Raw genomic sequence first — 17,411 nt, 5'->3', positions numbered from 1 at the left:
GAGTATAAAGTAGGTGCGCGCAAATTATGCCCATGAAAAAATCAATAGCAAAACGTCCGCGATCGGCATGCGAGAAATTTGTTAGCGCTCGAATTGTCTCCCGCATTAATAACGCACGATGAAGCTCGCAATAAGTCCCGCGGAATTTCTTGATTGCGGTCCAGTCACGCGCCACGGATGGAATGCAATATGCGCCTCTGCCCGTTCTTCGGCGCTGGATTATTAAGAAAGACGTGCCCCGTTTTTCTTCATCCAAGATGTACCGAGGGAGAAAGAGAGGGAGAGATCCTTGATGTTAATTCTAATCGTGAATTTATCGATCCATAACAAGCGATTTTTAATTCCCTTCTTTATCGGCTTCGTTTATAGCCACTTATCGCCTTCCTCCTCTTAATCGATCTGAAATGAGATTACGTCGACTCAATTCGATCGCTCCGAAATGTAGATGTTATTTTAAATAATTTCCATTTACTACCTTGAAATGTGCAATGTTACAAGCTGCAGCTGTTTATCTGGTATAATGAATAATTAATTAAACAGCGGCCGGGATTATTATTCATTGAGACGTTTCTGTAAATTAAACGAATGGGTAAATAGTTGTGTATCAACATTCAGAAAAGCATATTGTATTGAGTTCACCGGTCTAATAACGATGCCATGTTTGATTATACATTCGGATTGTATCTTCAATTTTTTTTAGAATTTTGCCCGCTATACGTGTCGTTCCGTATTGAAATGTAAAACTTTACCGGTCTCGTAGACATCAAAGGATCTATATACGCATTACCTTCAGTATTCGCGAGTATAATACGAACGTATTATTATTGCATTGCCGATTAAACGGAATTAAAAAGCCGACTTTAAACTACCATTGTCCTTCGAATGGTGGAATAAAAGAAGATATGATGATCCACTTTCCTCGAGCTTGCGCACCTCGCACGTCGATTCACAAATGCAGAATCTTACGGGGAAGTTCCTCCCACCCCTCGGGAGAAGGATCAGTGCAGATTCATCCTTCGCACCCTGCGCCGGCCGCCGCGATAGGTCATCCTCTTGCGAATCCCGAGCGTAGCTTCGGACGGTTTGAGACGGTTAAACTCCGACTTCGACTGGAACTTCAACTGGAAATCAAATCGAAGCTGAAATTAACGTTAAAATCAAAACGGTTCCGTGGTGGACTTAAAAACCGTATGAACGAAAAGAGAAGAGAAACGAGAAGCGAGACAAGCTCACCCGTTCGTTCACGGTTGCCGCGTGAGGGTATTTTTAGACGAGAGCAGTTTTTAACGAAGACTAACGTTTATTATCATTATGTTACTTCCGTTATTGTTGATTGTTGTCACGAGCATCCACTCGGGTTATTCCCGCTCCTACTTCGCGAGAAACACACCTGCAGACGCGACGCATACGCTGCCTCTCAGCTCAACAGTGAATTTCAAATGGAGGTTCGATTTCAAGAGAAATTATTCGTTGTTACAATTACATTACACCCATACACACGTTTCATAAGTTCACCTCGTTGAAATTTTATGAAATTGATGGATGTAACGATTTCGACAAATACTTTCGAAACTATGCGATAAAAGAATCTAACATCATCTTGAAGGCGTCTAAAAAAATATGCTGAAACTTTTTGATACACACTTCAAGTTTGGCAAAAAGTCCTTTTTGCATACTTACGCGTTTTACAAAATCGAGGTCTCAATCTCGGTGCTTTCAGAGTGGATAGAATAAATATGCGGATAATAGCGGGAGTTCAGTTCCTCGGCGACAACAGCAGCTGGTTCGCAATCGGCTTTTCCGACTATGGAAAACTGCAGCCGGGCGATTACTGCATTATGTGGCACGACTGGCATCGAGAGGCGCATTTTCAGGTGAAGCGTCCGTCGATATGAAATAATCCGTTCGTACAAACTTATAAAGCATTCTTGACCCTTGGATAGGATACGTGGGTGGACGACGACGGGAAGGTATACGTAGACTCACAGCAGGATTGCGAAAATTTTACATGGAAAAGATACAACAATGTCACGTACTTCACATTCTCACGTAAATTGGATACCTGCGACGAGCACGATTACATCATCGAGGTGGGTTAGATTTCATTTCTCCTGATCTGATGAAATTTCAAACCTATTGATCTGATGAAATTTCAAACCTGTCGAATCGCATCACACTGATAAATTTTCCAATTTTAGCGGGGTACTACGCATCTTATATGGCTGAAAGGTGATGGACCCCTTGTCTCCTTGGCGGGTCTCAAAGTCTCGAATGCAGAAACCTCAGGAATGTCCCGCGCAGAATTGTACAGAATGCCTCATAGGAAGCCTATGTACCCGGCAGACGCCTGGAAACTCGAGTTGCTCAATCACCAGGTTCAAGTGCCGAACGTGGAGACTACTTACTGGTGTCGAGTGCAGAAACTGCCGGAAGTGTTGAAGCGAAAGTGCGTATACGCGCTAATCGAATGCGCGTGTTTAATTTTCAACACGAGCTGTCTATTTCGAATAATGAAACTTGAAAACTTCAGGCTCGGAATCTCTTCGAATCACGCCTCGACAATTGTTTCATTTCTCTTTTGAGTCGATCTTATCTAGAAAAGTAGACAAAGAAACAACAGCTGAGAAAACATAAACATATAAAAATGGATATTATCGGTGAGTCAATATAGAACATACGAGGAAACGGTCTTTGCTAACAGGAATCACATTCTGCAATTCGGCCCAGTCATCCAAATTGGTAACGAGCACCTCGTGCATCACATGGAGATCTTTCATTGCGCCGGACCAGTGGATGTGGACGTACCCATGTACGATGGACCTTGCGATGGAGCTGATAGGCCGGCAAAAACGCAGGTTCTTACCCTTCCCTGAGATTAACGAGCTGATTGGAATTTATAAATCACTCTTCTTCTCGAAATCTAACATTGCGTTTATATACCTGAATCATCGAATTCTTGAAATTTTGAAACGGGATAGATAGGCATCGTTTAGAAAATAAAACTCGCGTTCTTCACACACTTGACGACACTATTCTTGGTCTACGCAGATCTGCAAGAAGGTGCTAGCTGCATGGGCGATGGGCGCCGACGCGTTCGTGTACCCTGAAGAAGCCGGCCTGGCGATCGGCGGCGCCGACTTCAATCAGTATGTTATGCTGGAAGTGCACTACAACAATCCCGAGCTGCACCAAGGCACCATCGACTCCTCCGGCATCCGGTTCATCATCACTGAGACCCTGCGGAAATACGACGCGGGCGTAATCGAGCTGGGTCTTGAATATACCGACAAGATGGCCATACCGCCACAACAAGTGAGAGAGAGAGAGAGACAAGTTTTAATAATTTTGGTGAAATTAATTAAGTTATACGAACTTTCGCGGCTCTTTTCAGAAAAAATGCATTTTCTTGAACTACTGGTGCTATTGCTCGCGATTAGATACAGAGGCTCGACGAGTCGTGAATCTTCATTGTTTGCTTTTCTTCTTCAGGAAGCCTTTACACTGTCCGGCCACTGCATCACGGAATGCACGGGAATCGGGTTGCCGCAGGAAGGGATCCATATCTTCGGTTCACAGCTGCACACGCACCTAACAGGCATCAGAGTCGTCACTCGGCATGTACGAGATGGCAAGGAGTTACCGTTATTGAACTATGATAATCATTATTCCACTCATTTCCAAGAGATCAGACTGTTGCCGAAACCGGTCACCATTTTGCCCGTGAGAAAATTCACAGCATTTTACGATTCGTGTCATATCGTACGAGCGAATATCTTAATCGAGATATCTCGTAGGGAGATTCCTTGATAACCACGTGCACCTACAACACCATGGACAGAGATAACGTGACTCTCGGTGGTTTCGCGATATCCGACGAGATGTGTGTCAATTACATCCACTATTACCCCAACACGCGACTCGAGGTAAGGTAACTTCATTATCAAATGAGGAACAGTGATGACAGTGATGAGAGAGTAAATTCATTCGTTCGAACATTGACGAGTTTGTTGTTCAATGAAAAAAGACCCATGCAACTGATAGATTTGACTTGAGTTACTTAGGTTTGCAAAAGCGCCATAAGTGACGACGCATTGAGGACATACTTCCGCTATATGCGAGAATGGGAAGGTCAGAAGACCAGCGAGAAGAAGGGCATCTCGTCGAACTACAAAAGCATCGAATGGACCAAAGTTCGTGTGGAGACTCTTCACGATCTCTACGAGGCTGCGCCTTTAGGTTTGCGCTATTTTTCGACACTTGGTTGCACGTTTCCTCTCACAGTTGAATTTTGTCCTCTCGATTCTTTCTTTTTTCCACCAATTCCACCAATAAAACCGATTCCTGAAAAACACAGATTCATAACTTTACACAGAATGAACTCTTACCCTTTTTTATTCGTAACACTCTTGGTTGCTATGAAATACATCTTTATTAAAATCTTCGTATTATCGGTTTATCAGGGATGCAGTGTAACAGTTCGGATGGCTCTCGGTTGCCAGGTTTATGGGACAATATCGCGGCGACGCCTGTAAGATTGCCTCTACCACCGCCAGTTAGAGACTGCTTGGAACGTCCGAGTGAGCTCAATATTCTGGAATAGATATGAACGCCAATTATTCGATTCCAAAGTTATACTATTTATCGAACAACTCAATTGTGCAAATATTTTTCCTGAACGAGTGGCAGTAGTTCTAGTCTGGAGCATATCGAGTTTGACATTTAACACACTTAAATTTCTCTGAAATTTGTGCTTAACGTTAACTCTAAACATAGCAATGCACTCCACCATGTATGTATACACACATTTTCAGAATATCTCTGGAAAGATAAAATTATATATTGTCTGTAATTGAGATTACAGAGATACACATACCATATTGTCGGCGAGATATATTGTAAAAATTGTAGAAAGGGAGTTACCTCTTAGCCGTATTTCGAATCCCTTACAAAACTCACTAACTCACATCCCGCAACTTAGCTGCGAAGCTTAGGTCGGAAAGCACTAGTCAAGGTGAAATATCTATTAATAAAGGAAGATCCAATAAAAGCGATCGATGTAAAAGTTTATAAACTTTCGGTGTATATTTATGCACTTTAAGTGTTTTTGTGGTTTTTTTTCTTTTGGCAGTACATCGTCTCGCTGCGGACAAGCTAGCTCGGTCGAACTTCGTAACAAATAGTTTACTAGGTGACGATAACTGTGTATCTCGTGTATAGAATAGCATAATGGTAGTAATAATAATATTAATAATAACACAAATAATAATAGAAGGAAAAACTTGAGTCTTTACACGTATTGTATGAATGTACAAAAAGGGGACGACGCTCCTTAAAATGCTAAAGACGATATCAAAATTAAACGTATATATATGTGATATTTTTTTTTACGGTATAATACACGGGGCGAGGGGGAGGGAGAGTTATGCACGCACACACAGAAACAAGCACACGCACGCACGCACGCACGGTTGCCTCCACACGCACGAGATATACATATAGTTGCCTTCGCTCGAGTATAGAACAATTTAATACTTATTCGGTTTTGTTTCTATCTCTCGAACACTCTCGTCAGACTTGATTTATTTTCTTTTTGTTCTTCTTGCTTTCAGTGACGTAACTATAGTTGAGTAAGAGATTTTTCGCCTCTCTTTCTATCCTTTTTTCCTGCCAAGGAAGCCTGCAAAGGGAGCCAACCAAATAAAAACTTAATATAACAATGTAGACATAGAAACTATTTCTTTCTTAATTGAATTAATATTAGTCTATAGAAGCTAAAAAATATAAGTCTTAATTTCCTTTAGTTCTAGAAATGAAAACATTTTTATCGATGTGTTTAAAAGTCGGAAACTTGTAGTTAAGTCACTGATATGTTTTCCTTTTATATTTTTTTGCATGCAATTGTTGCAATCTCGTAAACGACTGGCATAATGCGCGGGGCTTTATATGTCGATTGTTAGATTTGTACTGCCAAACTCGCGCGTTTGCGTCTTCTCTTTCCCTCTCTCTCTCTCTCTCTCTCTCTCTCTCTCTCTCTCTCTCTCTCTCTCTCTCTCTCTTTCTCTCTCACTCTCTTTATCAATTACATTATACTTCTCTAACGTATGGGGTGTTCCAAAAAACATAATACAATCAATTTCCAGTTTTTAAAATTAAAATGGAAAAGAAGAGAAGAAAAGCCTTTTCAATTCGTCCATTCAAGAGAATCGAGATCTCTCACAATCGAGGTTTCGTATGAAAATAAATTTATTTTAGGTTTTCGCAAAGAATCGCATTTTAGTCAATTCGATTTGCTTCTTTGGAACACCTTGCACGCGCGAGAAAGGACCTTTCTCTTTGGCTCTTGTCTCATTAAGCTGCATTTAGACAACAATGAAGTTAATTGTACGACAAGCTCGCACATTTATTGAGATTTCGGTCGAAAAATATCAATGTTCATAACGGAATGAAAAACAAAATTAGAAAAACATGTTAAAATATAATTAAAGGACGTTTCTCTTAGGTGGCTAGAGATGGTTTCAAAAATTCAGAATACCTAACAGAGGATGTCTGACAAATTAAAAATGTTCATTATACGCCTCCGGACACATATTGTGTCTGAAAAATGTAAATTTGTAATAGCCGGCTAATAAATGCCCGAACAACTGACAACTATTAGACAACTATTAGACATCCTTTTGATATTCATACTGACTGGAAGGAAGTTCCGCGTTCTCTGAATGCGATCAGTCTAATCACAGCTTAATTATCAAGCAGTCTGCTTGGCAATCTTTATCTCTCTCTATCTCTCTTTCTCGCAATCGTATGTCTTTTTGTGCCAAAATTCTGAGAGATCACCTCTCAGTACCGAGACGGTTATTCTTTCTCTCCTTTATTCACAAAAATTCGAATTCTCACTCTCTCTCTCTCTCTCTTTCTCTCTCAGAATTTCGATTCTTCGTGGAGAATTTCGCGAGTTCGTAAATTGGAATGGACGATATAATTACGTTACCACGTATAACGTAGGTTCTCCATTTTGCACACTATGACGGCGGGGCGCAGTTCCCGCAAATAACGCGAATCCTCGGGAACGACGAACCGCTCTCACTGACACTCGCACTCTCTCACTCTCTCATTCTATCCTTCTTTTCGCTGGATACTTTGGCGCTTGCGAGATTAACGCTGTTTGTGAGTATACGAGAGTACAAGATCCATATGATTACTCAGGGCGGCGATAAGATTAACCCGCATTGCTTCCTGCAACGCGGATATACAAAAAGGGTCGTATAAAAAGATTTAGATTCTTTGTTATAGGAACACGCCATGTGAAAAAGTACTTATTTTCTAGAGCACAAATCGCAACCGGACTTTGTTCTCGAGCGACACGAAAATCCAAGAGACGTATAAAAATCGAGTTCAGAAGATGTCTCAAATATTTATAATGCGTAATGTGGACGTTAGTTTATAATCGACGTTTCTAGAAATTGACAGTTCTGGAAATGCTTCAAGAAATTTATGTATCCAAAATATATCCTAAAAATTGAGCACATTCAACAGAGAGATCTAAAAAGCTTCTCGAAGATTTAAGACATCTGGAAGATATTCGAAGTGTTCCAAGAACTTTATGAACTTCGTGGAAGGTTCTTATGTCTTCTCTCAGATCCTCGTATCATTCGGGTTGCACACTTTCACAGTGCATAAATTTCAGGCTTGCAAAATGTCAATGTTAGATTTCTTACAAAAATTGTTCGTTCTCTTTTTAGTTGTCAAAGACTTAAACTTTAATAGGATTTTCCATTTCCACTTCGATTTTCAGAATAGTCTCTTAGTATACAAGTACTTAACAGAATATTACTGCAATAGTTAAGAATTAACATAATATTTATATTGATTTGCTTCCTCGTACCGATTTTCTTTGGCCAATATTCCGCCTGAAACTTTCGCACCACTTAGACTGCTTCTTCCTCGCTTCTTCGCAAATTTCATCTCTTGGGGCAGGTCATCGAAAAATTTGATCGCGCGCGAACAGCAGAGACCCGCACGTCCCTCTCGCGCTCGCTGATAATACGCGGAGTAGAAAATATATTATGGACCTCGAAAGTAAAAAGATATATATGTATATGTATATTATATATTATTATGACGCTTGTACGTTCTCTAAGAGCAGCTCTGCTACGTTACTTTGCACGCGCACGAATACAGAGGGAGTTCCATCCTCGTATGTGGAGGGAGTTCCATCGAAGCCAGCAGCAGTCTACCGCTTTAATACATTTCACATTATTGGCTCTCCGTGGACCTCTATCTGGAAGTCGCTTGAAGAGGGATACGCCGCGTGAAACTACGAAGGAGGCTGGTGATACGATCGTCAGTAAAAGAAAGGCTGTCCAAAGAACGAAGATTGGCAATATTGGTCTCATCGATCACAGTCGATTACGTTGCTACGTCGCTAGCAAGCTGGTTTCATCAATCAGACAAAATTAAACATTCACATTAATTCTCATTCAAAGGCAACATAGAATTTATAACTAAAATCTTCACGTAAAATTTCCAATTATAATCTCTCGCATTCGATTGTAACAAAAAGATATTATGTTCCGAAATTCGTTACACATGTACAAAACGTTCAACCAACTAAACCTAATCGACCTCGATGAAACCTTAAAGACCGTCTTTCAGACAACCCCACATGATCTCGTTCGCGTCGTCGGAGAGAAGATTGCCGCGTTTCTCGCCAACGACCTCGAATCGAATCGTACGACGCGAGATCAGGGAGGAAGGGACTCTGTCGACTAGAGCGATTGATTGTTCTGTTGCATGTGCAGTTGAAGGAAGCAGTAAAGAATGCCGGCTTGCGCCATCACGTCGACGGTACCGGCAGCGAGGGGATCGCGGCTCTTGGCGTCGTTGCGCGAGTTGGTACCGGGTCGCAGCAACGTCGGCCCGAACACCGTCGCCAGATTGTGCAATGACATCTTGTTCTGCGCCTCATGTTTGTTAACACGCGCTAGATGAGCCAGCAAGAAGTCTATTACTGCCTTGTTGACGGTCGGCAGACCCTCGTAAACGCGACGTAGCGCGGGTCCCCGCGATATATCGCCCGTCTGGAAGGCCTCCAAGAACGCCGGGTAAAGCGCGTCGGTGAACAATGCCTCTGGCATCTCGCGCAGGTATAGCTTCAGTACGCCTGTCACTGAATGCACGTCCACCTATTATAGAAGGTGTGAGAAAGGTGTGAGTAACACGAAGTTAAGTCATTCTCATCGTGCACGTTTCTCGTCCCGTGAAAATTATTTGTCTAATGAGAAATTAAAAAATGAAAAATTAATGTGTAAGCAAAATAAGCACACCTCTTTGAGCAGTTGTTCCGCTTCGTATGAGTTGCTCTCGAACGACTTGCGTAGCCTCGCCAGGTCAGAAGCCGAACCAGAGACGCGATATAAGCCCACTTCACCAACACCCCGTCTCTCCACTTCTCGCACGCATGCCGTTATTATGAAAGGCACGTCGCGTTTTTCTCGCCTATAAAAAGGTATGATATATATAACCGTCGATCCTAATAATTGAAACATGAAAGAAAGAAATGGCTTAGAACAGTTCCTGAGATGTTGCGTACTTGCAAACTTGCTGAATCTTGGCGCCAAATAAACCCTGCGGTTTGGCTGACGGCACTCGCCTCAGGGTGACTTCACTAGGAACGAAACGCAGTGCTACGTCTAACGTTGCAGGTCCCAGATTCAGTGACCTTTCCACCTGATCAGATTGCAGCCAGGATCTACTCAGTCGCTGAATGCATTTCCCTCGTAGCACTGAACGCGTCCCGCATTCTTCGTACAACAAAATTCTGACATTTTGACTTCCTTCCAACTCCACCACGAAGGTCTCGCCTGTGATTAAGAATTACTTTATTAAATTATGCACACTTTATGACGCAATTATAATCAGACTACAATCTCTCTCTAAAACGTTTTTTATTTCTAAAAATATCAGACCGATAATTACAAGTTGCATGGAACATTTGCTTATTATTAAATTATAGTCTTTGCAGGTTAAAAAATCTACGATTACAATTAAAAAAATATAGTTACCCCAAATTGGAGCTTGACCTCTCGCAATGCGACTCCGTGCCCTCTTAAAATAATGTCCGTAGCTGTCGACCTCCACGATAATATAAAGATCACCCACTCTGTCCAAGCCTGGTGGAGTTAGACCAAGCAGCGTGAGATGAAGATCACCCAACAGCAAGCTCTCGTCGCGTCCCGACCTCAACAAGTAGCTGCCCATGTCCGTCTGCAGGTACGTCCGACAAGCCGTGACCCAAGCTTGCAACTCGTACATCGATAGCGGCAATTGTCCTGGAGGCTGACCGCCCTGTAAAGGTAGACAAGTAATTACTATTCGTCACGTTCTCTACGACACTAAGTAAAATAATACATCTGTAAATATTTTAATTGCTACAAACACTTTGAGCTGACCTGTTGCAATGCTTCTACCGCTTCCACCCATTGAGAACGCTCAAACTCACTGGACAGGAAGAAAGTGTACGAATTTTGCACTCGATTCTGCTGGCTTTTGTGTGCGACACGCAGAACTAGGTTTGGAGAGGCCAACACTAGTTGAGCTTCAAGTTCGGCGAGTTTCTTGCGATTTTTCTCCGAGCCTCTGCCGCCCAGCCTGATACGCTTTTCGTCATTCCGCTCTTCCCACAATATCTGGTCACGCACTGTACAAGCTTGCGACCTGAAGACGCGGTATTTTCTTTAAGTATTTATTCCATTGTTATTCCAAATTGATAAGGAACTTATATCTCGACCGTGATCGTGTCTCTAAAATAGTTTTGCAGTGTATACGACATCTAAAGCACACGTAGCGACGAATCGCAAGCAATTTTGAAAGCTCACCTTAAAGCTACCACATTAGCGGGACTGGCCTCGCGCGGCTCTATACCGTCCTCCGTAACGGCGGCCTCCGCCACCGGCACGTACCACTTCAGTTCGAACGTGAACTTGTCCCTACCGGATGCTTTGTACTTGGCGCACGCGATCACGTCGTTGAAGAGGAAGAGATGTCGCAGCTTTCTGTGACCGTCGGACAGTTCTACTACGAACGAGTTCTTCACCAATCTTCGTTGAGCTCTGTCGTGACTCTGCATTAAAGAAACGTCGTCGAGTATGAACGTCACAAACTCACTGCACAGATTATACATACACATTGAATTTATTACACGCATATATTATATACGTTCATCGTTCGTTAATATACGTACAAATATATGTACAAATTGGAGCATAAAGATTATCGTCGTCGTATAATCGCGTTATAATATCGCGCGAGTGTGAATCACGTTGCACGTCTTACCGGAAACATGGACTTCGTCTGAATGATATTGAACTCATCGAGGAAGTTCCTGGTCATAGCCAGAGCTTCTGACAGAGGCGCGTGATCCGCATGGTTGACTGGTGTATGCTTGAGAAGATCCTGTGGAAGTCGCAGAAAGAAACGAATCAGCGATATGGAATAGCAGATAAGATAAGTGGAAGATAGCGACGAAACTAACATCATGCTAACATCATGAGGCTCGTAGTAAGTTATCATCATGGTTTTATCAATTGTATTAGTATAGAAAGTCTCTGAGACGCTCTCGCGTCTATATATCGCATGAATGAAAAATTCACACACAAGATCTCCCAGAATGTTATCCGTCACAACAGAAATGTTACACAATTTCGTAAAATTATAACAATATACTTACGTGTAAAACTAATGCGTTCTTCTGCACTCGTGCAACTGGCTTGTGCAGCAAGTCCTCTAGCGACAAACCCGGGCCCTTCGGGAAACCTCTGAGTCTTATATCTCTAGTGATCTCTCCGAACTGAGTAGAATGGGCGGAACACCGTCGCACGGTATCGGTCGCGCGAGCATAATTATGCAAAAATGCACCGTATAATCCTATATTACTGGCCATAATCTGAAACCCCAACATGATACGTTATATAAGATGCACTTTATTACATGCGTGATTCTAATTAGACGAAAAGAAGATCGTGCAAACCAAGACATATTTTTAATACACTTTTGTTCCGCAAGAAATGCAATTATCGCGGAATATTCACTCTCTGATCGTATTACACAGCAACTTCTACGAGTAACGCGAATCAACCTTAAATTGTTCTCCTATAGTAGTCTTGCTGTCCCATTTCTCCGTCTTTTTCCGAAGACCGTCCAAAAACGTCTGATGCAGACCATGCAGTTCCGGAATTTTGTAGAACATCGTCCCAAATTCATCCTCCGAGATGACCGGTTGAGATGTCGTCAGAGTTGCCCTAATAGCTTTCATATACTGTAAAAAAAAAAAAAAAAAAAAAGAGAGAAAGCGATGAATTAACATTGATACGATATAGTATATTTCTAATTATAACTCTATGATCGCTCTTTATATAAATAATTTATCATTTATCTTCAACTCTCACAGAAAGCAACAACGTACTTGTAACATCACAGTCAAACATTCCACGTATACAGCTTCACTCTCCACCACCGAGTTCACGATACACTTGACCATCGACGTCCTATCGTCCTCGCGATCCTTGCTCTTCTCCTGCCTACGCGGTGTCGTAGGAGTCGGCGATTCCAAACTGCCTTCGCTTAAGCTCAGAGGCTCGGCGTCACTGCTACCGGTCTCGTTATCGGTGCTGAGAGCTCGCAGCAAGATCGGAGGCGCCGGGCTGGCACCCTCCTCGTCCTCGCTGTCCATCGCTGCTCGGTGTCTGACAGAACACACGTTGCGTATAGTATTGATCACGCTCGGTTCGCATGCTACGATTGAGGTAGAGGTAGAGTTTGAAAGACGACGACGACGACTTACTGTATGAAATAATCGATGTTGACATAATTACTCTGATTGCCCGGCGAGTCCGGCAGCGACGGCGGTCTTCGAGGAGCCGCCGCTTTGCCGCCGTCGTTGTTGCTGTTGACAGCCGGCACGCGCGCGTCGATATACACATATTCGCCGGTCTGATCCAGGGCTACTGAATCGTAGTAAGGTTCCTCCTCCGACGCTTCCGCGTCGCCATCTTCACCGTCTTCGTTGATCGCCTTTTCTAAATCTACACAAAGTTGCGGATGGTATGTCAATACAAAGTATATTATACTCGAGGAACAAACAAACTTATTGACACCCGGCAGATGGACTCTTTTAGGTAAAAGATTAACAAGCCGAGATTTCTCACGTGCTTTCGTACACAAGCAAACAACCCGACTCGATAAACCCACCTTTCTCATCTTCCTCCTTCAGAGATTCCTCGTTCTTTTCTTTCTTCGAGCTGCCAGTAACCTCGATCACAGTGACGTAATTGCTCGGCACATCCGGATCGCTGTTTCTTCTAAGTTCAGGCACTTTCTCGGGACTCCTTGGTATCTCGCTCTTCGGCCTTCTGCTGGCCGTGCCGAGAGTGGAGCTCAATTCGGAAACGCACTTGTCCTGGAACTTGCTGATGTCCTCCCGTTCTGTAAGAATGGGAGGGACGGACGATTCGACGTTCTGCGAACTCGGCGAATTCGGCGGATCTGCCGCGATATTCTTCTCCGACGCTTGACCGTCTTGTTGGGACTGCGACGAGTCCGCCGTTTGTTTGTTCTCGGATATGCTTGTCGCATTAGTGCTGTTGGACAGCTGTTTATGTCGCTCGACATCAGCCAGCAATCTTTCCAGATATTCCACATAAAATTCCTCCTTCTCAAGTTCTTCTCTCAACGCTGTGACCTGCAGGGAAAATTTTATTATTTAATATTAATAATAGTTTGGGTGAATTTAATGAGCGTGATTGTTTAATGAATGAAAATGAATTAAATTGCCCTTAGAAGATATCAGAACATTCAAAAAATTCTTTGCCTCACCAAAAATTGTAAAACTATGTTATAACATACTTTTACAATTTAAAAAAAGATACATTTATATGATTTACCATATAAAATTACTTAGTATTAATAATTTAATAGAAAAATAAATCATACTAATGCAGTATCTATTTATTTTTTATTTTGTTGCAAATATATATGTATATATATATATACATATATATATATACACACCATGTCTTGCATAAAATTATTCCTATAACAATCAATTAACGCAAAACCGCTTAAACCTTTTACATGACCTAATCAGCTTCCTTCATATACTGTGATAATAGAATGGAGATAACTCTCAAGTGATTCACGAACAGCACATTCAAAACAGGAAGCCAATGTTTATATCTTTTTTTTCATTCATTATTTATTTATTAGTCGAAATTATCAGGGATTAAAAATAACAGCAGTTAACTTATGCTTCAAACATCAGGATAACTCTGTCAGTAACAAGTTTCAGACTATTAATTTGATGATGAGTCATCGAGCCATTCCGAGTGGTGTTAATTGAATTACACATGAGTAAGTTTTCGTTACAAGCAGTGAAATTTAATTTTCTTCGCTCCAGTCTTGTTCTCTACGTTACCATTTTGCTCATGCATGTTTCCTTGTAAAACCCTATCATCTTCAACATACACATAGAAACTCACAATACTCAAATGTGACTAATAAATACCTGGTAAACATTACGACACTTTGCACACACATACACGCAACTTCTTAGTTATGCAAGACGCATCCTTATCTCATACATTCTTGACTGTACAATCCACAGTGATCACATTATATTTAAGAGTTTGCTTGAATTTCTTAATAAAAACTCCATGTCAAAAGATTCAACAGATATGGAGTTTTCTGGACTATATGATGACTCATCAAACCACTCTATGATGTTAATTGAATTAAATAAAACCTATTCCATGCACACACACACACACATACGCGCGCGCGTGCGCATATGCACACAGCACATATAAATTACCCAATATTAATATCTACCTAATAAAAGCTTAATGAGCACTATGACACTTCCTGGCAAACCACAACCTATATGTTACGCAAGTAGCATCCTCCAATATGACCTCCTCATGCTTGTATTTTATAATTAGCCACCGAACTTCATCCAAAATTCTCACAGAAACCTGATTCAAGAATTTTCAAGTAGGAAAACATTTCAGCTGGCCGAATCGTAGGACCAGTCAGTCCTCGTCCTTCTTCCTGTTTCGTGGAACCACCCAGACGAAGATCCTCGCACTCAGACACACACATACACACACACACTCACCTTCTGTTTGTGCTTGACCAAATTTGCTCGAACGTCTTCCTCCCAGGCAGCCGGCAAGGCGCTGTCCGGGAAGCGCTGCACCCAGACACGCTGGAAGTCCCCGAAGACGCTCATGCCGCTGGCCAGCGCTCCTCGTCGGCGGCGACACTTCGGGACTCCAGCAGCGTGCGAGTAACCTCAGGATGCTGTGTGCATCGCACGACGACGACGATGAGGACGACGATGTCGAGTGAACCTGCTCGTTTATCTATCTATTTATCTCGATCCGCCCTACTCGCTCGGCTACGGCTGCGCTCGCGGCAGGTGCACACCTCGTGCATAAAACTCCTCTGACGTCTTCCCGGTGTTTACTGTCGCGTCAAGCCGGTGTCGAGGCAACGGCGTTCACCAGCTAACCAGCCCAGCGTTGTCATACGGCCGCTGTCATCTTGTGGTCGACATCTCCTGCGTAGGTCACGTTCCAATCGCCCCGTCGCCCGCGCCACCGCCACTGGCCGACACCTCCACCGCCGTGACCCTCCCCTAGCGCGCTGACGCTATCGTCCCGCTATGCTACCTTCAACGTAACTTTCGCTCTACGTACTCGGAAAGGAGGAAAATTCTATGCTAATTATACGTGCCGAGATTGTCCTTTTTCTCATTTCTTTTAATACACCTCTCTCGGCACTCACCGGTGACCTTTGGACATTGCACGGAATAGTGCCTGATAAAAAGAGAAACGATGCGACGCGATTAAAAGATGTCACGCCGTCGGAAAATATTTGCAAAGCTACTGTACAAAGCACGCGAGGGTAGCGCAAATTTTCCGATATATAGGTGAAAGATTAATATCGATTGAATTGTCGCTTCTGGCGAGTTTTGTAACAGACGTAAATCGTGTGGTTATTCCTCTTACTTTCAGTTATTTCAAAACACACATAGAAGAGAAATGTATTGATAATTACGTAGTTTGTTATGCATCCATGTGTAAAAATTAAAGGATCACTTTTCTCAAACATGAAGAGTAAGCAAACTTCAATGTCATTATTATAAAAATGGGAGTAATTGAATAGAGTTCGAGAAATATTTTAGAATGTGAAGCTTCTAGATTCCAAGCATGTTTTCAAACATAAACTTAACCTATTATTTATAATATTATTCAGTATAAATCAAAGTCCGTCAATGTCAAAATATTTGATAAAGTTTATCGAATTGTACCGTCTGAGGGAAAAGTCACATACAAATGGAATTTACACTGTTTGAAGATGTGAATCTTGTTTTTGAGATCGCGTACATATAAATTATGATACGTTTTCTTCACAGAATTATTTAATATCGCAAAGTAGAAATGCCCTTTTGGTTTCGGTTACTTACTCAGAAGGCTAGCAAATTGGCGCACAATATTCATTAAATAATTTCTGCAAAATAGAGACTTCAAGCTTTATAATGCTTTTCGAATCATTCCATTGCCGTCATTTGTGTCGAAATTACAGCCTGTTCAATTTTACCCATATTTTACAAAATGGAATGTGCGGCTAACAATTCGTTGAGTTATACTACTTGAAAATTAGAAGTCTAAAGCCAGCGGCACACGGTGCTTGTTTTCGTGCTGGATTGCTTGCTGGATGAAAATACTGCGTTCTGATTGGTGCATTTCCATTCATCTTCAGAAATGTACCAATCAGAACGCAGTATTTTCATCCAGCAAGCAATCCAGCACGAAAACAAGCATCGTGTGCCGCTGGCTTAACTTGAGTTTAGTTATATCACGACCTAATTAGCAGTACAGTGGCGACTCATAACGATGACTTTAAAACTAACATCTTAATCAAGATTCAAACCATATTTAGTCGAAATTCAAATCTTTTTAGCGAACGAATTATTACCTAACATCAATAGATGGCGATAGGTAGGCTATTGAATAACGGATTTAATAAACTCAAAACACTTGTTACATAACATAATTAATTCTAAAACCTCCGTGAATTTTCACCGTTCTAAACGAAAAATAGGAGCCATACGCGTGATTCAATAATAAGTTTGACGTATTTTCAAATGAATTTAGCAATGAAACTTAACAATAGGTTAGACACGCTTATATCAGAGAGAAGCCTGAGAGCGGCCACGCCGGCGTTAGTGGCGACATGCATTTTGATGACTGATTTTAACGCCATCTGCGCCCATTTGTAGCCGGGAACTACGTTGACTATGCCTATTTGCAGACGCTGCCGGTAAAGTCTCTATTTGGTGCGTATCCGTTCTACAC

At 42.0% G+C, this 17,411-nt stretch overlaps 2 protein-coding genes across 2 annotated transcripts; one reads left to right on the top strand and one right to left on the bottom strand.

Annotated features, from left to right (window-relative positions):
- The first annotated feature begins 1,030 nt into the window (after positions 1 to 1,030).
- Tbh (tyramine beta hydroxylase) lies at positions 1,031 to 4,888 on the top strand. Its single transcript, XM_019840860.2, has 10 exons — positions 1,031 to 1,445; positions 1,721 to 1,874; positions 1,944 to 2,090; positions 2,199 to 2,446; positions 2,702 to 2,855; positions 3,049 to 3,312; positions 3,490 to 3,720; positions 3,795 to 3,923; positions 4,062 to 4,236; positions 4,461 to 4,888. The coding sequence occupies exons 1-10, from the start codon at positions 1,312 to 1,314 to the stop codon at positions 4,598 to 4,600; spliced, it is 1,776 nt and encodes a 591-aa protein (XP_019696419.1). The 5' UTR covers positions 1,031 to 1,311; the 3' UTR covers positions 4,601 to 4,888.
- Positions 4,889 to 5,057: 169 nt separating this feature from the next.
- Positions 5,058 to 15,879, bottom strand: RhoGAP1A (Rho GTPase activating protein at 1A). The gene is made up of 13 exons (XM_025298430.1): positions 15,167 to 15,879; positions 13,246 to 13,735; positions 12,839 to 13,079; positions 12,461 to 12,740; positions 12,134 to 12,313; positions 11,726 to 11,941; positions 11,332 to 11,451; positions 10,875 to 11,119; positions 10,449 to 10,713; positions 10,062 to 10,344; positions 9,590 to 9,860; positions 9,324 to 9,495; positions 5,058 to 9,182 (listed from the first exon to the last, which is right to left on the bottom strand). The coding sequence occupies exons 1-13, from the start codon at positions 15,278 to 15,280 to the stop codon at positions 8,766 to 8,768; spliced, it is 3,294 nt and encodes a 1,097-aa protein (XP_025154215.1). The 5' UTR covers positions 15,281 to 15,879; the 3' UTR covers positions 5,058 to 8,765.
- Between the last annotated feature and the right edge of the window lie 1,532 nt (positions 15,880 to 17,411).

The sequence above is a fragment of the Harpegnathos saltator genome, unplaced genomic scaffold, assembly GCF_003227715.2.
Source record: "Harpegnathos saltator strain DR-91 unplaced genomic scaffold, Hsal_v8.6 scaffold219, whole genome shotgun sequence".
NCBI lineage: Eukaryota > Metazoa > Arthropoda > Insecta > Hymenoptera > Formicidae > Harpegnathos > Harpegnathos saltator.
Note: the sequence above shows the minus strand (reverse complement) of the source record. Positions and strands in the feature narration are given on the sequence as shown.